A 20,508-nucleotide genomic window follows, 5' to 3' on the forward strand; every position below is an offset into this window, starting at 1 on the left:
GAGAAACTGAATCTATGCTTTTTCAAAGACTAAGAATTGTAATTTTATTTTTCTATTTCCTTGCTGGAACAGTCTTATTATATACCTCAGCCATTCCCATTTTGTGGCTGAGGGGCTGAATAGATTATGTATCAAGAAACACTTGACAGGCTTCTTTGCCTGATAATTGCTAATGCAAAAATATTTGTGTTATTTTGGCCTGACTAGTTTGTAAACATCTGAAAGTTTATAATTACAACGTGAGCGCTAATTCATCTTCATGTGTCTCCAGAAGTCTGCAACATCATACTTTACAGTCCTATAGCAGAACCATCAAAGAATTCATGTTAAACTGATTTAATTCTTAAAAGTATTTTATTACTCTTTCAACACAAGGTCCCCATAAAACACTGATTCAAAGTGACAGTTCTATTTTCACACCCATTTTGCTCTGATAAGGGATCAATGCTGGTTTGACTTCTTCATTCAGGAACCTTGTCACCTGTTGTGAAGAAACAACAATCTAGTTTAAGACCCAATGAATTATAATCCTTTATAATTTGCCACGTTTTTATCACCATATGAAAACTATTTAGCTGTCACCACCCTGACTTATGACTTTGTCTTATATATTCTATATGAGCATGTTTTAAAGCAGGGGTGTCACTGGCGGCCCGTGGATGGGTCACGTGCAGGTCATGCCCACCCAAGCTCTGCGAATGGGAAAACCTTGAAAAACATCATGTGATGGCAACATGACGCAGCAAGTTTGACACCCATGTTTTAAAGTGTCCTGGAAGTTCAAGTGGTACAGAATTTTGCAATCCCACAACAGCTAAGCAACTCTGATGGAGCAACTTCACTGGCTGCTGGCTTATTTATACAGATACAGTTCAAACTCCTGGTTATAAAATAAATCTCTACAGTACTAAGCTTCAACAGTACTTAGAAGTAAGCTATTTGAAAGATACACAGATATCTTAAGATTTGAGTATCATTGGAGACATATGGAAAAAATACAAATTGCAACTATTTTGGAGCTGCTTCAAAACTTGGAAAATTAACTTGTATTATTTTTCTATCATTAGACAAAGACAATTTTATTCAGTTAGGTTTCCTATGATAAATTGCTTTGGCTGCTGATTTGGATTTTAACTGGTTGGAGCAGTGTCTGCTTTCACTTAGCTGATGAGTTCTAATTATAGTTTAATGAGTTCTAATTATAGTTTAATTGTTTTTGAAAGTAACACTTTTTCAACTTTTAATTATTGTTCATTCTTAGTCCCTTATCTATTTTTATTGAAAATTGAGAAATGATTTCAATATATAAAATTGTATAAACAAAAAGTGCCAACAATTTTCCTCATTGTTATTATATAATGCTTTATATAGAAAGTATGGACAGTTTTTGGTCTATAAATCTGTATTAAATCAGTATAACAACTAAGTTAGAATAAAAAGTCCAGGATACATTAGGATAAAATGAAATATCAGTGGATTACCCAAGAATTTAAGAGAATGGAGGAAGAGATTTGGCTAAAAAAACCAACAGATTAGCATATCAATTTTAATAAGAGTAAATCTGAATTGGGACATAACAGTCATCAATTTAAAAAAATCACTTTTTTCAGGAAAGTTAAAATTAAGAGCAACCTAATAAGGACACTAGCTTTTTCTGCTTTTCCCTACCTGTTGGGAAGCACGGCCAGTGAAAGATATAGGCTCCAAGAGAGTTTCCAATTGCCCATGGATAGGGTTAAAATAAGGATCAGCACGAATTCGTGCAATGAGGTCATTATCACCTCCTTCTTGCTTCACAACAGCAGCTGCCTGCTGGGACAGAACCCTTATCTTCTCATGACATTCCTAAAAGGTAAAAAATGGACCAAGTGTTACTCCTAAAACAGGAAAATCTTACATCCCACCATTAATTATGAATACAGAGTTTAGGAAACTCCTCCTAGATAGCCCATCTGACAAACAGGATTTGGGTGTATGAGAAAACTATTGCAATATTCTCTCTCCAGTGGTGTCCTAAATGATTATCAGATTTAATATATTTTTCTTTTTAATTTACAATCTGCAATGAGACAATAAAGATACTTCTAAAACTCTTCATTGTTTTATAGAAGAATTTAAATTAAAAACCAGTCAAACAGCTTACATTGTGCAAGGTTTTTTTCCAGACCTTATCAGTAGACAAATATTTAAAAAAAACAGAATATATTTCCACAAAATCTTTATAACTCCTCTGTTTCTTGCATATCTGTTTCTTAGGAGCTGATAACTAAGCATATGTAATTAACTACTTACCTGGCGATTTCCCCCAGCTTTCACCATAGCCATGATGATATTTTCTGTTGACATGAAAGGCAACTCTTGTTCTATATGCCTTGCAATTACCTAAAAATTATGATATAAATCTTTATAGATTGGATTGTTAATATGGTCTCTTACTCTTATTTATTCAGCAGATGGAACACAGCCCTATGATAAACTACATCCTTTTTTTATGCAGAGGATCTCAGCAGGTAGAAAGAAACTGCAGAATCTTAGATTTTTTTTCTTTTTATGCTCCTTTAATCCCTTGGTTTTAGGGTTGAGTCAGGCAACTGAGTGGATCTGAGTATTTACTGGCCAGATGCCCTTCCTGACACCTATGTGGAGATTGCAGGAGGTATTTTCTCTTTGCACCCTGATAGAGGAAAAATCTGCCACCGCCTAGGATTGAACTCTCAATTTACTGAGTGGGAGGAGAATGTCTTCATCTCTAGACTACCATGCTACTCACTGTAGAATCTTAGATAATGATTATATTTCTAGATGACATGTTCCTCAATACAAGCATAGAAAATTAATCACAGAACAGGTGCAAGTAGTTTCTTCAAAGCAAAAAATCATAACATGTTTTTATGCAACAAGCAAGCTTTCACTCTATTTGAAATGTACATGATAAATACAGTAATTAATAAATCAGACACTGCTTCAGTTGTTATTCTTGTCCTAGGGTGCTACACTTTCATTCTTAGAAGTGAACTGTATGACCTTGTAAAATATTTGAAAGCATATTTATGTATTATGTATTATGTATTTATTACTTTACATATTTAAATAAAAAATCAATTTAGTAAATGTGATTGTTTAGAAGATTTGGTGGGGAATCCTATCTGGAATGGGCCTAATATTAATCATAGTCTTACTTTGTACCACACAATATAATTGCTGCAACTCTAAGGTTGTCAAATAAAACAATAAAAGAATTCAGTAGGATTGTTTTTAAAGATCTCTTATAGTCCAATGCTGTAAATGGGACAATGGGGCACAACTTTATTTCCATATCAGTTCTTCCTCTGGAGCATACTGATCTTGCTGTTTCAGGGGTGTTCTAGGGTCTTCTGGAAGTCAGTCCTCCAAAAGAAAAATGGCTTGTAGCTGGATAGGCCTGTATGTAGCTGGATTATAACTAACACCACAAAGTGCATCTGGCATGGAGGATTAAATTGAACACATACCTATATTTCATTGTGGAAAAGTGAGTGTTCACTGTCCTCTGCTTTTACTTCTTACCTTAGGGTATACTACAAGACCTTCAGAGATATTTTGCAGAGTACTGAGTATAATATCAGCAGTAAGGAAAGCTTCGGCTAAACATACACGCCTATAGAAAAAAACAGTACCAGGATAAAAAAAGTAACTGTTTTAATGGCTCAGTGTTTGTTAATCTGATTGTTATTCGTATATTCCTCAGGGTACAGAGATATAAAGAATATTTTACACGTGTTAGTTTTTCAGAACCAATGCTGCAATAGTGAGCTAATAAATAAAATATAAAAGGTGCTTTATGGCCCTTCTGTAAGTACTTCTGATTGTCATAAAATGTTGTACTGGCTCCTTCCCCTGCAGTCATATTTTGGGCACTTAGCAATTGGCTCACATTTACAACTGTAGCATCTTGCGATAAAATGACTGTGATTTGATTTCTGGCAAAAAAAAAACAGCCATTCAGGAGAATGAGTTTGCATTCATGAGTTTATGATTTGCTTAATAATTATCTGATTTGGACTTATAACTGCATGATTTATTTGCTTAACGACCACTACAAATACAGTTATAAAATTGCTTCCGATCATGTGGATGCCTTGACTTACAACCAAAATTCTGTATCAGTCATGGTTGTACGCCAATGGTCTGTATTATTTTGCCTAACTCCCTGCATATTGTAGGAGCCCTGGTGGTGGAGTGGTTAAATGGTGGTATTGCATTTGATCCTGGCAGGGCTCAAGGTTGACATAGCCTTCCATCCTTCTGAGATCAGAAAAATGAGGACCCAGATTGTTGGGAACAATATGCAAATAATGCTTCTACTTATATACCACTCAGAGAGTACTATAAAGTACAATGGGATGGTAAATGCTATTGCTATATTGATTACTATAATATATTAATAGGTAGTCAGTGCTATAGAAAAAGTAGTCTATTTGGAAGGATGCTTCACTGAAACTAGAAGATTACCTTGAGGTCTGGATGGCACAAAGCATGTTACAATCAACCATATTTTTCTTATAATTAATTTCCTCCTATAACTTCCAAATACACATCAAGAGCATCTCCACATCATGTAAGTATATACCTGTTTGCACTGTCATCCAATGTACGCTCAAACCATTGCACAGAGGCTGTCTGAAGGGGATCCAGGACAAGAATCATAAGATGGCGAGCTAGACTGCAACAACGTTCTGAACGCATGGGATTCCGTTTATAAGCCATGGCACTTGAACCTTTGAAACAGTTTTAAATAATTGCTCATCATGAGACAGAATAGTGAAAATGTAAAATGCTGTAAAAACCAAAAGCCTCAAATGACTGAACTCTAACTTGGCTTGCAGTGCAAATATGGGACAAAGTTTGCTTTAACTCAGGAAAGGACATAAGGAATCACTGTGTTCAAAGAATGGGAAGAGCATACAAGATTCTTTAAAGATGCATACTTATGGCTTCAAAACTATAAATCAAGAAGCTTCAGATTTTCAGGAGAGATATAATTTTTCCTTTGACAACTTGCCAATAAAACAGTAACTTTAGATTTGCTTTAAATGGCAATGTAAGTTTCATTAAATTTCAGTAGAAATCATACCGGTATTTGTATTCTTCTCTGCAATATTTTTACATAAAAATTATAAAATTAAATTATCAGGAAATCATTTCTAACACTTGCTAAGTGCTATAATTATTTTTTATTTTTTATTATGTTAAATAAAGATGTCATAGACAGACCAATTTAAAAAGTGCTGAACAAGTTAAATAAGTAGAATGAAATCCTATTTTTATTCAGTGCTTACCAATCTGTTCTTTCTCAAAAGGTTCCTCTATTTCTTTGAGGTTGGCCAGAAGGCGGATATCAGTACATATCTAGAGAATAATAATTAATATAAATTCACATGTAAATAATATCTCTAAGAATTAGCACAATAGTAATCTTGAAAGGAGTGCCATTTCCACTGATGGATGTTTGCATTTTTAGAGGCAAGAGTCAAGCAAATGGTCTATCTTATTTATTTATTGGATTTATAAAATTTAAACTATTTAAAGCTCAGTTTGTTCTTTATCATCATCTTCAGGGACCATGGCAAATGCAGATGTGACCCAGTGATATCTGCAATGTGGATAATACTACAGCAATTAGTCCAATTTTGGGGAGCATTGGAGAGGTCCACTAAAATTGGTGCAAGCACCTCCAAAACTAAATGAACTTTTCTGGAGGCTTGTAAACAAGCAAACAAAATCATGCTACCAAAGTTTATCGATGTTGTCAAATGGAGCTACTTAATCCATAATTTGTTTCAATGTCTTTAATTGCTGGTCACCTTGGCTGTGAGTTGTAATTTAGCAAAATCACAAAGCTACTCATTTGCTACCCATACATTAGAGCTTCTCTCTACAACAATACTTGTATATGTAAACTAGTTCTTACCTTATGTATAGTTGCCCCAAGACTTGCTAGAACAGAGAGAACTTCAATATCTACTTTGCGACTATATGTCTGTCCTGTGATGATATAAGCCCTAAAATAAAATATAAAATAATATGAAGTTCAAAGAGACCTATGATTGCGGAACAAACATGCAAAAATGCATGAATATCATGCCAGATCTATTGGTTATTTGATTCTTAAATTATATTAGCCTTGAATAAGCGTGAAAGACACAGAAAAATTGTATACTTGTACAACTCAAATTTGCATGCAGTAAAGCAGCAGCTAAACACAACATTTGGAATGCTTTCAACAAGATGAGAAGAGCAAAACTGAAAAAAGGAATAATAGGATTTAAGCTGTAAACAACTATTTATAAGTATACTTCAAAATAAGGCCTAAAATTAGTAGGAATTATTAACTTTAGAACATAATATTGTAGGGCAGCTAATTTTTAGAACAGCAAAAATCCCTCGCTAAGTAATAGAATATATATGAAAAATTCCAGATTCAGATTTTAGCATCTCTAAAAAGGAAAAGATCCTTTCTAAAATTTCAAGAAGCCTCCAGCAATCAGTGTAGGCAATACACTGCTCTGTTTCTAGTTAAGAAAACCTCCTATATTCCTTAGAAGGTTATGCTTAAGCACATTCTTAATATTAAAGGGAGGGTTTTTTTTTAATGTACCGCTTAAATCCTGCCATTGCAGTCACAAGTCTGTCCAGCTCCTCCACCTTAGGGAAAAAAACAGACAGGAACCTCAGAATGCAGTGATTGAAAAGAAGATCATGACTGTGCTACCCAGATGGTCTCCCTTTTAACACCATTCTAAACTCAGCATATTTAATGGATGAGAGTCCTATCTTGTAGGCAACTCCTTTACCGCCTGCACTTCTGGTTAACATAGCATTTCCAGGCCCAGGAAAAGTTATCCTAGCATAAAGTTTTGGGATGTGGCCAGAATGAATCTGCAGTTTTTATTTACCAAATGTAGAAACAGTTCATCTCCCTCGCAGAGAGACTCTGGAGGGTATACAAAATATGAAAAACATAAAAACTATGTAAAAATTATGTAAGAGGCAAAATAGTTACAAGTCAACATTAAAACTTAAAATGTGGGGAGAAGGCCTTCAGGGCACTAACCAGCCCCATGGCTGAGTGCTCTTCTGTGAATACATTCTGATCTTTTTTTAATATATATATAATCTTGATATTCATTTGGCTACTTCTGACATTGCTTTTCAATGTTTTTTCCTAGCTTGTAAGTGGGTTTATATATTGCCTTTCTCAATGTTTATAAGGCAGTACATGATTCTTCACAAATAAATACCTAACTAGAACACATTTAAGTGAAAGGCCAGGGCATCCTTACTTTACTGTGATCCCCTTCAAAAAGCTGCAAGAAGCTGGCCTGGGTGCCAGTTGTGCCTTTCACCCCACGAAATCTTAATTCATCTCGTGCTCTTTCAAGATTGTGAAGGTCTGTGCAGAGATCTTGAATCCATAAGCAACAACGTTTACCTACAGTGGTTAGCTGGGCAGGCCTAAAACATCACAAAGACAATTATTTAGGACGAGTGCATGAAAGTTAACGTCATTACAAAATGACTGTACTTGCTTCTCCAAAAGCAGTTCCATCTTAGTTAGAGAATCCGATAAAAACAAACTATTACTCTTAAGCTTAATAATAGCTATCTCTTAAATTAAATAAGAACCTCTAGATTTGAAGGCTTGGGGAAGGGATATTGAATATTTTACATGATTGCTAATCAGACAGTAGCATATTTTATATGCCATTGGTTTAAACATGTTGGGGGAAAAATCACAGGACAGAATTATAGAATATGGGCAGCAAAAGACTATGTTATAGGAAACATGGCAATTCATGACAGATTACTGAACTGGCATTTAGTGAAGAAAATAAAACATGGCTGATTTTATAATGTTCACGTGAGCGGTGTTCTTGTTACAAATACTTTAACAGGACTAAGTATGATTTATAACATTTTTGTGAACAGATAAAATCTGTATATTGGAAACCCTTCCTTTCTCAGCATGTTTTTGCCAAGATGAAATTGAATCTTGGTGCTTGGAAATCAATAAATTGGAGTGTGTACTCATAAACTTTATTGTCCTTAATCATGCCCCATAGAAGCTGAATGCTATTGATTCATACCATAGATGAAACAGAAAAGGTAGCAGCCATGTTACTAAATAATAAACAATAAGAAATTACTTACTGGTAGTGAGTGAAGCCCAAAGTGGGCAAGTTGGCATACTTTTTAGCAAAATCTGCCAGACGACTGATTATTGTGGCAAGCTATAATGAAAGGGAAGAAGAATAACAACATACATTAAAATAAGAGAAGCATCATCATCATAATCTCATTTACATGGTTCATCTTCATTATCTGATTATCATGGTTCATCTACATGGTTCATCCTCATTATGCATATGGAGAATGAGGAAAAACCATTTAAATCTGCAATGGTTGCACAACCGTTTCCCCCAACTTTAAGCCTTGTTCGCTGGCTGCAAATGAAAAGAACAGGCATGGCTACTAGAACCTTTGTCAGAAGTTTAAAAGATTGCTGGAGACATTGAATTTCATTGGGCTTTTATCCCATTTTGGAATTTGTTTTCTTGGAAATCTCAATGCCAGCATGGATCAAACCCTCTTATAGATCTTACCCTCTAGGGCAGGGGTGTCAAACTCTACATTGTCACGGTGGCGTCACGTGATGTATCGGGACTTTTCCCCCTTTCGCTAAACCGGGCATGGCCAGCACGTGACGCATCCGGCCTGCAGGCCAGGAATTTGACAGTCCTGTTCTAAGGAAACATCTCGCTCCCACCCTCCTATCCTTTCACAAAAGTGTAAAGACGCAGCTCTGCCAGTTATCCTGGGGTGCAAATGGCCAAGCTGGAGGTAGTAGCTGGATTGATGGCAGACTCCCCCTCCCCCTTATTCTCTGTCCATCATTCTTTTTTGGTAATCATATAGTTGAATTCCTTGTGTTCTTTTTCATTGTTTATTTTATTATTCTATTATCTTCTGTTTTGTTCACACTCTTTTCATTGCTTCCTTTTTATTGTTGTAAGCTGCCTAAAGTGAGAGGCGGCAAATAAATTTAACAAAAAATAATAATAAATAAATAAAATAATAAATAATCTGATCCGTCTTGCATCTAGTATAATATTGTGGTTTGGGATGCACAGATTAGCTTAAACAACTCTTTAGAGTTAGTGTGCCTTTCAGATAAATTTATTGTCTCACAACTTCATCTATTTATATTTTTTCTTACAACTCCATGAGGCAGAACATAAATCTGCAGGGGCCCTAATTGGGGATGGCTACTGTACAGGTAGGTATAAAATGCATTAAACTCAGGAGGAAAAAGGTGTAACAAATACAGAAGAGCATAATATATTTAATCAAGTCTACTGTTAGAATTATTAGTACTAATTAGTAAAGTTCCAAGTCAGAAAGTAGGGTTCTATTCCTCATATGTTACTGCACAGAAAATCAAGCAATGCCCTGAATCTGCACTTTTCTCCTGAATGTTCTGCCATTGCCTCACAATCTGTTTCCAGTTCTATTTCTATAGTTAACTTCAGCAAACATCCATTTGTCAATCAAGAAAGCTCCTGCCTTATGAAAAAATGAATGTTACCTTGGGAAGAAGCAGGTTGAATCCATCTCGAAGAACTATCAAGTCCTAATAGACAGAAGAATTTTACAAAGTCAGATAAGATAACCTTTATTATCATTTTTTACTGTTGAGCACACTGACATACATTAAAAATGAAATTCTGTTGCCTGCTCTCAAAAGAAGTTATATATCTATCCATACACATACATAACACTTATACATAACAGATACAATTCTGTTTAATGTGTTTGTTGAAATTTATTTTTCAGTATGGGTTGCAATTGTATAAATTACTGTAACAATAAATATATTTACAAAATCTAAAATTTCAATGAACCTAAATGTTCAGATAAATATTGATTAGTCCAGTGTGGATAAGATTGCAGTATAAGCACTGCCAAGTGACTAAAGCTAAAATAGGATTAATGGGATTTTCTAAACAGGTGATAAAATTGTGCTAAAAGAAAAAAATGGGAACTCCAAAGAACTTAATCATTTCATTTCTGAGGATGTAGACTGATGCTTCTATCTGAGCTGGATTCTTCAGGAGCAGTAGCAGATGAACCGAGACAAATAAAGGCAAAGTAACTGACAAACTAGCAAAAAATGAATACTCCAGGCTAAGTAATATCTGCCTGAAGATATGTGAAATCATCTAATAAAAGCACAGGTAGTCCTTGATTTAGAGACTGTTCAAAGTTACAAGGTTGTAGAAAAAAGTGACTTACAATTACTCCTTGCACTTCCAGCATCCCCACAGTCACATGATCAAAATCCAGTCAGTTTATGATGATGCATTTATGATGATTGTAGCATCCTGAGGTCATGTGATTCCCATATGAATTTTCCTAGCTGGCTTTCAACAAGCAAAGTCAATGGGGGAAGCCAGATTTGCTTAACAACCATATGATTCAGAACAATTATTGTGATTTGTTTCATGACTGCAGTGAAGGAAATCATAAAATTGGATGGGATTCACTTAACACCACCTTAGTTGGCGATGGAAGTTCAGGTCCCAACTGTGGTTGTAACTCAAGAAATATCTCTAGGTTATTTATGTTTAGTTCAAATTTGCACCTAATAGTTGGAAAATTTAGTGTAACTCAAGTAGTGATAAATAACAGAGTACAGAGAAAGTAATCAAGCTTCTTAAAAAAAATAAGTCTTCTGAAAAGGAGCCAACATAATTTCTTAAACAAGTCTCATTAACATTCCAAACTTTTCTGAGGGTGTAAACAAGGAAGCAGCCAGAGCCAATCCAAAACATATTGGACGTTCAAAAAGCTTTTGCCAAAATCCCTTATCAAAGTCCTTAAGCAAACTCAGCAACCAGGAGGAAAAGGACTGAGGCTGTACTAGTAATTGGTTTAAAAACAGAACATAGAGAATAGGACTAAAAGGCTGGTTTTCTCATTGGAATAATGCACAACAGTTTTATAAGTCTGAATGTGCTTCCCCACTCCCTCTCTTTATCTTTGTGGAAATTAGGGAGAGGTTATCTGAGGGGTTTACTCAAGTTACAGTTCTGCCCCAGAATCAGGCCCCTTTTATCTGACCATTTCCTTGTTGGTGGCTCTTCTTCCCATCCCTCAAAGCAGTTCCTTCTGCCCTCAGTACTGTTCAATTATCTCAACATACTGGAACTCCTCCCAACACAGATAGTTCAAGAGGCATGTAATAAGTAATTTTTTTAAAGTATGGAATAAATATAATTATTAATAAAATATGTCTTAATATTTTAGCATTAGATGCACCCATGCCATATAGCATATTGGATTAACAAAATACATTAAATTTATATAACTATCCATCCCAGTAGAAGTAACTCTGGTGGCATAAAATACTGCATAGAAAACAATATATATATGTGCAGGCTTCCAGATAATTGGATGATCCACCAGATAATTGGATAATCCACCAGACTGTCAATTATCTGGAAGCCATCCAGGCAGGTACTTATTCTTCTATTGGTACCCGCCTGGATGAACACAAAAATGCAGTAAAAAAGCTGGAACACACTTCCTCACTAGTCCAACACATGAAAGCCACAGGTCATAGCATCAACTTCAATGGCACCCAAACCCTAGCCACTATAGAAAACCACAGCCACAGGATTATCAGGGAAGCCATGGAGATTGAAAAAAGACCTGAAAGTATGAATAGAAGAGATGATTCCACCAGACTGTCACTCATTTGGAAGCCTGCACTCACAAACAAAAAAATCTCCACACCACAAGCCAGGCAAACACCTGGGCACAAACAGATCCCCCCTGATACCTCCAGCTCAAACACACCCCAACCAGGCACCCAGATGAAACCTAGCTTCCTAACAAATGATAGCCATCCATTTACTTGGAGCCAAGCTGCACTAAAGGCCTCCAATAAAGGAACACAATGTTGCCAGCCAATCAAGACACAAAAAGAGCCACAAAACAGACAGAACATATTAGAAACACCAATCAAGCAGAACACAGCAAACTCCAAGACCAATAAACACAGACCAAGACTCCCAACCAATCAGGATGAAGAAAAAACCATTCTGGCACAGCAATAGGCTGGCCCCAAATTTAAAACTGAAACCACTGTAAAAGTCTGACTCACAGACGAACACAATACAGAAGCCTGATGATGGCAGATGAGATTCTGCTGAAACGTTGCTACAACTTTAAAAGCACAACTACAATGACGTGGGAAAATACCCGAACAAAGCTGAATAAGAAAATATATATATATATGCATTTAAAAGTAAAAATCAACATTAAAAATTGAGAATTGAAACTAAAATAAATACAATCTCAAGCAGAAGGAGTGATAAATATATCCACCTCAAAAGTGAAGCTGTCTCGGGTTCCTTGGGACCCAAAGGCCTGGTGTCATAACCAAGTTTTAAGGAACTTCTGGAACCTCAACAAACACAGTGACTCAATAAATTTATTTTGCAGTGTTGTTTTACCGTATTATCTCCCACATAACAAGAAGTTGCTCCAAGGTGAATGATTCCTGCAGCTTTTGGACAATAATGGGCAAATGTATGTACGTGAGCCATTACATCATGACGCAGTCGTTTCTCTTCCTCTGCTGCCATCCTGAAGTCTATGTTGTCCAGATTTGCTTCCATTTCCTTTATTTGTTCATCTGTGATGGGCAGCCCCAATGACTAAGGGGGAAAAAAGTTTATTTAATTAGAAGGTACATGATCCTGAATTTAAGGCAGCCAAAGGACCCTCAGTTTAAGGCAGCAAAAGTAGTTATTTTGGAATTTTTGGCAGAAATAACTCTTGTAACTTTCACAATTAACTAAGAAATGATAGTTAAACTTCAATTTTCCAACTAGAAGAAAACACCCATCCTACTTTACAGTTTGAGAATTATTTCTATTTGTACAATTCAATTTAATACAGATAACCCCAGGGGTGGGATTCAAATTTTTAACAACTGGTTCTGTGGGTGTGGCTTAAGTGGTGGGCATGGCTTGGTGGTCATGTGACAGGGTGGACATGGCTTGGTGGTCATGTGACAGGGTGGACATGGCTTGGTGGTCATGTTACTGGCTGGGCATGGTCAACTCAACACCACTCAAAGCGAGGCGCGCATCTCTTTGCCCAGCCTCTCGTGACTGTGGGGATGCTGCAACAGTCGTAAGTGTGAAAAATGGTCATAAGTCACTTTTTTCAATGATCACTCCACACAAGCAAAGTACCAGCAAAGAGGAGACAAAAACTCCAGAGAAGTTCCAGAGACAGGAAGTCTAGTCCTGCCAAGAATGTAATAAGAGTTAATGGAAAGGCAGTTTCTGTAAGCAACACCAGAATGTTTCCTTCCAGCCTTCCTTAGAGGATTAGGCCAGTAATTTCTTCTAACAACCAGTTCTCCGAACTGCTTAGAATGATAACAACCGGTTCTAGAGAATAGGTGCGAACTGGTAGAATCCCACCCCTGGATAACCCTCTTCTAATGACCATTCATTTAACAATGGTTCAAAGTTACGATGGCTTCAGAAAAAGTGAAGTTTAATCCATATTTGAAGTTATGACCATCGAATCACTCCCTTGGTCACATGATCACAATCCAGATGTTTGGCAATGGTCTCATATTTAAAATAGTTGCAGTGCCTTAAGGACACATGATTGCATTTTATTCCTTCCCCAGCCAGCTTCCAACAAGCAAAGTCAATTTAAGAAGCTAGATGCATGGTTCACTTAATAACTATATTAACTAGTGTGGTGATTTGCTTAACAATTGTGGAAAAATAGTAATCAAATCTGGTCATATGATGATTCACTTAATGACTGCATTGCTTAGTCACTAAAATTCTGGTCCCAATTGTGGTTGTAAGTCAAGAATTTACCCGTACCTAATAATTAGACACAGAACATTTATTTATTAAACGTATATGTTGCCCATTGTCTAGGCAGGTTACAATCTATGAAACAAAAGATAGTAACACTAAAATTAATACAAAAATGTACAAAGATGGGAAGAAAGAGGGCAAGATGCACACAGGGAGGTCTGGGGTCCTGTCTTAGTCCAGCTGCAAATGATATGTTCTCACTGGCCAGTAGGCAGAACCAAGTCTTCAGGCCCTTTTGGAAGGCCAAAAGAATAGCCGTGGATCTCACCAGGGGAGGGCATGATGTTCCCAAGGGCAGGAGACATGGCAGAAAAGGCTCTATCTATCTAAAATCAACATGACCTGATACCACGTAAATATCCCAGGATTTTTTTTAATGTATGGTATTAATTTTATTGAAGATTGCAATTACAACAGTAAAGGTACAAAGTAAAAAGTAAAGTAATAAAAATAGAAGGTGCAGAAAAGAAAAAGAGAAAAGAAGAAAATAATAAAGAAAAGGAAATGTATAAATTATTTCCTTTTGCCACTGCAAGTATAAACAATTTTAGTAAATTAGTATTTTCTCTTAAAATAGTTGATGCTATCATTCAGATTTGATGCACCCAAAATGTCTACATAAGTTAGAATGTTTCTCATATGTAAAACTAAACAAGATATTCCTTGATGTCTTGATAATAAGATAACATTTTTCTTATATATTTAATTTACCATAACTCATTGTGGCTTGCTGTTGACACCTTGCCTCTTGCTGTCCTGGAAGGAAAGACTACCTTGTAACAAGTGACTATGTTCTTCCAGGTCATATTTATTTATTAAATATATTATGGCCTCATAGTCTAGAAGAGCCTGGGTAGTCTATAATAATCAAATATAAATGTGACCACTTGGACTAAAAAGCAATTTAAAAAATGACAGGGTACCATAGACACACCAACCCCATGCTTGGGAGTAGAATCAGATCTTAAGAGGGTGCCATATTTATTTCTTAAGGGTTGGGGGAATGATGTTTTGGGGAGCAGAGCAATGACAGAGAAGGCAGTCTTTCTTGGTCCCAGAAGATGACAATGTATCCACAATACAGTTTAATCCTAGTCATATTTTATTATATTGCCTCTTTTAGAAAGAGTAGAAATTATTGACACTTTTTATTTGACATTCTAGGATGCACAGATGGCTTTGATATTCAAGTGCTGGTGACTGATCAGTAGAATTCTACATCCTTAGCAATGGTCAAATTCTGTTATGCTGCATTTAGGGTCAGCAGTCAATTTCTGATCCTGGATAAGAATTTTAGCTTAGTTTAGTTTAGTTTAATTTAATTTTCTTTCTTTCTGGCATTTATTTTATATTCCAACTGTAGGGCACATTTTCCTGGCAGTAAACTGAATAAGAAGGAACCCAACACCCTCCCTGCTCGCTAATAACTGAAATCGCATTCTCCCATGATAACTGAAGGGGGCATCTTTTACTAACAATTTGGTAGAGCCTTGATGAAACAAACAGGTGCACATGGTATTTTCTCTCAGTTTGAATCTGAAGATCAAGATCAGAGTTGTGACTTCTTGGGAATGCAGATAGTTAAAAATAACAGATTCCCTTTTCAAATTTGTTTTCTTAAATCTTGGTTTGATACCAAGCTTTAATCTGATAAGACAGCCAACTCTGTAATTAATACCGTATAAGATCTAAGATGTATTGGATACCCCTGCCTAAATGCATCTGTTTTTTTGTTCCATAACTATTTTTTTTAAATCTCCAAATAATATAAATTAAAAGATACTCTCGGTATGAAGAACAAACATAGCTGTGGATTTTCAATAAATGTTTATTTAGCCCCCTTAATTTGACTTGCCTGGCTTGTCTATCACAATGTTCAGCAACATACTAACATACTGCAGAAATTTACCATCCACATACATTTCATTGAATACCATTTGCTTTGTTACACTTAACAATGCCTCTTTAGGACGAATAAAATAAGCAACATAAAACTGAAATGAAACAGGCTGTCTAAGGCCTTCCGGCTTAGGGTGTGGAAGAAATAAAGAATTCCTAAATTCTACTGCATTCAGTCTTTGCTAAATAGGAACTATAGGTGTCTGTAATAATCTCCCTCAACCTGGTGCCCACAGAATGTCTCAATCTACAATTCACTTGTTGACTAGGAAGTTTAAGCACCGTAATACAACAAGCAAAAAAAACACACCCTATATTATGGAAGGCTAGAATAGCATGAGAAGCATTTGTCTAGGGAGAATGAACTCTCATTTGCTTTGTTAAACTGTATAGTCCTTTCCCTAAAACTGCTGGCAAAGATCTTTGTTTTGCAGAATCCTTTACATTTCCAACATTACATTCTTACTGTAACTTTAGGACATTTCAGGGGTGAGACTCAGACAGAAAGTAAATAATAGATCAATCTGAAAGTTTAATGCATCTGTAGATCACCCTAAAGGAGGGAGAGGGAATTTATGCTGCAAAGGATGCCAAGACTCCCCCAAGCTTGCCCATCTCCAACAAATTAAGAATGATATAACACTCATGAAGAATTCAGGCAAAGGAACTTAATAGTGGCTCGGCAAATTTAACATTTGGAAGATAAAGTCAACTTGGTTAATTCCTATCTTACAAAAATTGTTTCTGAAATGAAGTATATATTAAAACATTATTATGGCTTAATAAAAGTTATAATTCTTTCTAAGTTGAATAAAAATAGAGCATGTAATATGTGACACACAAAAAACAAACAACCTAATATGTTAAACAGTTGAGAAATTATGTTCAGATTTCTGCTACTTTTCTCTTGGCAAAAAGTGAACTATTTTGAAATACATTTGCTTCATACCACATGTACAATATGACATTGTAATGATTAATTGAATGCAGGCTGAGAAAACAGAAACTGTTGCAGGTGATGCAATTCACAAACTGCAACTTTCAGGGTTGACTTACCATTGTCAAGTTATCTCACAGCTACATGTGAAATCTGTTTGCTTAAATCAGTTTTTTATATATTTAGAAAGTGTAGCTACATCAGAACTGTTCTCCAGCTACAGTAATGATGGTAAAGAACATAATCGAGATTTAAAAACTTGTTTGGAAGTTTGAGAAAGAGGGTAGAAAAAATTCCTTAAGGACAATATATAGTACTTACTAAGTACTAATGAAGTTTAGGTGAATGAAGTTTTAAAAATTACTGGAATAAAAATGAAGAATGAGAACCAAGAAATAAAACCAGTTAATATTTCCTAACTATATGCCTTTGAATTCCTACAAGACTTCTCTGCTCAGGGATTTTTGTATACATATTGCTTAAACAATATGCTCTTGTTAAAGATATATTCTCTTCTTCCAATAAAGGTTGTTTTATATGGGTGGTTCTTCTTAATAACTATTTGTTCAGCAACTGTTCACGCTTATGGCAAGGCTGAATGAGTGGTAGCTATGATTGATCCTCAGAATTCTGGCTGTCCCCAGAGTCATATGATTGTGATCTGGGAAGTCAGCACCCAGCTCATAATTATAATGAAGCATCCCATGGTCACATGATTGCGGTTAGTGAGCTTTCTTGCCAGCTTCCCATATGCAAATCAATGGGGAAGCCACCAGGATGTCTGAAGTTGGAATCATGTGAGGTCCTTGCTTAAGGACCCATGTAGTAATTTAATCATGGCATTTTGAATTATCAGAATTACCATGGCTAAGTGGCACAATAACATGTCACCCCTTATCCTGTTGCTTGATAACAACAATTCTGGTCCCAATTGTCATTTTTTAAAATATTGCATATACACTAAAGGGACAGTCATGAGTGTAAATGAAATTCAGTGCAGATGGAATTTAGTATCAATTTTATATTTTAAAAATGAAACTATTCACCTTTAGGAACATAATATACATTTTAAGACAGGCAGATAGGAAGAGGAGCAATGAGAGTGATACTGTTCAAGAACAAAAGGACCTAAATTAAGCAGAGTGTTACTGCATTACTAAGCGGGATGCCCCAGCAAGAGCTCAGGACTGAAAGACTCCACTTGACTATTTATTGGGACAGTTACAAAAGATTGTCTTATTTCCTTTATGACACAATCATACATAGTTATTAGAACTGTTAACTTTATACTTAGGGTTGTCCAACTGAGAATATGTTTTATAGACTACATTGGAGTTGCATGTAAAGCTGATGAATTCATCTAAACATGTACTGTTTTATATTTTAGTACTCCCTGTATGTCTTTGTATTCTATTCAATTGTACATTATTTCATCTCACACCCTTAATTTTATCTTATTTTATTTTATTGTATCTTACCTTAGCTCATTTAATTGTGCCTTATTGTGGCTGATGCCCATTGTTTTGATGTGGTCAAGAGATTAATCAAAGTTATATTTATATGCTGGGGGGAACAGAACGAAATTAATGAAAATGTGTACAAAAATTATGGAGTGCCTTGTGCCTGAGATGAGGCTGCTTTCTCCCATACCCTGTTGCTTTCCGGACCAACTTCTACAATCCCCACCGAAATATGCTGACCTCAAGTTCTGTAGCCTCTAGCCCGCTGGCAGGGGATTTGGCCCATCAGGCCTAGGAATTACCGGATTGTAAGAAATGTGACTACGGTATTGGTTTCCGAGGGTTTCAAGCTGCAAATACGCATGAATGGAGCAAAAAGGGTTGGAAGAAGCAACGCTTCCCGCCACTCAAGCGATTGCCTGCCTCTCCATTTAAACACTGACATACAGCATTAGGGCTATTCCTCCCGAGCTGCTGTGATCCGCATGACCGCGACCCTGAAACCTCTAAGCACCAGTCTAGATTATCCTAATCTACCAACCATGCGGACCCCGCACCTTCTCAGCCTGGGCTAGATAAAGCCAGAGCCTCCGCCAGGTGCTGAACTTCTTCCTCTCGCTGAAGTTATAGGCCATGTCGGGGCTGGCATAGCGGGAGACGAGAGGGGAGCGGTAGCGGCCGAAGGCGTCTTCCTCGCCGGCGGAATTCAGAGAAGCCATCAGGACGGGCTGCAAGCTGAGAAGACTCGTCGATCGCAAGCTCAGCGGAAAGGCTGAAGTCGGCCGAAGAGCGGAATAAGAACAGCAGCAAAATCCGGCCTCCGTTGGCCCAGCCTCTTACCTTTCCCACCCCTTCCCTCATGGCGAGAGATTGGCCCGTAACGAGCGACGGCCGCAGCGACCTCTGGTGCTTGGGCGCCGCTTCGATCGGTATTACTGCTGCTCCTGGACGCTTTGGGGTGCGAGGAAAAGCGGTGGCTGTCATATAAACTTGGCAACTCTAAGATGTGTGGAGTTGGTCTCAGAATTCCCCAGCCAGCATTCTGGGATTTGAAGTCCACACATTTTAAATTTGCCAAATTTTCCCTGAAATAAAGAGAAATTGAGAATCTGCTGAATTTCAATCCCCATTTGCTGAAGAGAGATGTTTCTGGTTTTCCTCAAATATCAACTTATCACTCCAGACAGATGATAGAATTGTGTCTTTGGGGAATATGTTTTCATTTGAGTGTGGTGATAGGTTTCTTTCTCCTCACTTGTCTTTGAATACTATGACAGTATCCAGGTAACTGTTAGTCTCCATGAAGGTTCCTTCCTCTCAACTTTAACCCATTAGTAGGCCTCCACTTACAACAGTTCATTTAGTGATTGTTTGAAATTACAACAGCACTGAAAAAAATGACTTATGACCATTTTTCACACTTACAGCCACTGCAGCATCTCTGTGGTCATTTGTTTCTACATTTTGATGTTTTAATTTTGTAAACATGCACTTACCAATGTTGTGTATGTGTGTGTTGAAGAAAAGCTAAGTCCCAAAGGAACTGTGCATAGGAAAGAAAGCGATTGGCCACTGCTTTCCGAGAATACAAATGTGGGAGATCATAGCAGCAGGGAAATAGAGGATATATATCCTACAGTTGAGATTTAACGATTTGCAAGTCTAGGGATTTCTTAAGCTGTTTAGAAGTCACTTGATATGAGTGCAGCATAGGGGGATCCAAAATGTTAAGTTTATATATGTCCTAGACCACTTCTCAATATCACTTATAGTACTCATACTACTACTGATAGAAGTCAAAAATATTGTACTCGAGACCTAGAATAAGCGCATGAAATTTAGTGGAGGAAAATTAGCGAGGTTCTGAATGAAATCTGAAGGTCTAAAAAATATATATAAACCAAACAGCCTAATCTTTCTCAAAGGGCTGACACTACCAGATTAAAGAGGTTGCGTTAGGATAAACCACAGTTGAATGTAATAGATCTTGTACTCTCTATTAAAGTCATTATCCACTATCCATCTAATGTACAAAGCCTAAATCTTCTGGTGATGGGAGGTAATGTCATAAACCAGAATTTATTCCCCTGTACATCTAAAGAGCTAAGAACTTACCTGTGCTATACAATTCTTTAGTACTAAACTTATGTCAGATACATGTGCACAATAACTTAAAAGCCTTTAGATATCATTGAATCCAGATTTCTAAGAGTGTTATTCTAAGTACCTTCATGAGTCTCAAATATACCACTTCAAA

At 36.5% G+C, this 20,508-nt stretch overlaps 1 protein-coding gene across 2 annotated transcripts; it reads right to left on the minus strand.

The window, feature by feature from the left end:
• Nucleotides 1-335: 335 nt before the first annotated feature.
• ADSL (adenylosuccinate lyase) lies at nt 336-19,022 on the minus strand. 2 transcript variants are annotated; one of them, XM_026696712.2, is made up of 13 exons: nt 18,809-19,022; nt 12,558-12,761; nt 9,626-9,670; nt 8,191-8,270; nt 7,323-7,494; nt 6,638-6,684; nt 5,951-6,041; nt 5,319-5,388; nt 4,610-4,757; nt 3,547-3,637; nt 2,293-2,382; nt 1,669-1,845; nt 336-481 (listed from the first exon to the last, which is right to left on the minus strand). In XM_026696712.2, exons 1-13 carry the CDS (start codon nt 18,968-18,970, stop codon nt 395-397), a joined length of 1,464 nt encoding a protein of 487 aa, XP_026552497.1. In that variant the 5' UTR covers nt 18,971-19,022; the 3' UTR covers nt 336-394. The 2 variants fall into 2 exon arrangements, with proteins under 2 accessions (XP_026552497.1, XP_087790903.1); XM_087934777.1 differs by lacking the exon at nt 12,558-12,761.
• Between the last annotated feature and the right edge of the window lie 1,486 nt (nt 19,023-20,508).

This window comes from Pseudonaja textilis, chromosome 5 (genome assembly GCF_049901715.1).
Source record: "Pseudonaja textilis isolate UNSWEBS1 chromosome 5, rPseTex1.2, whole genome shotgun sequence".
Taxonomy (NCBI): domain Eukaryota; kingdom Metazoa; phylum Chordata; class Lepidosauria; order Squamata; family Elapidae; genus Pseudonaja; species Pseudonaja textilis.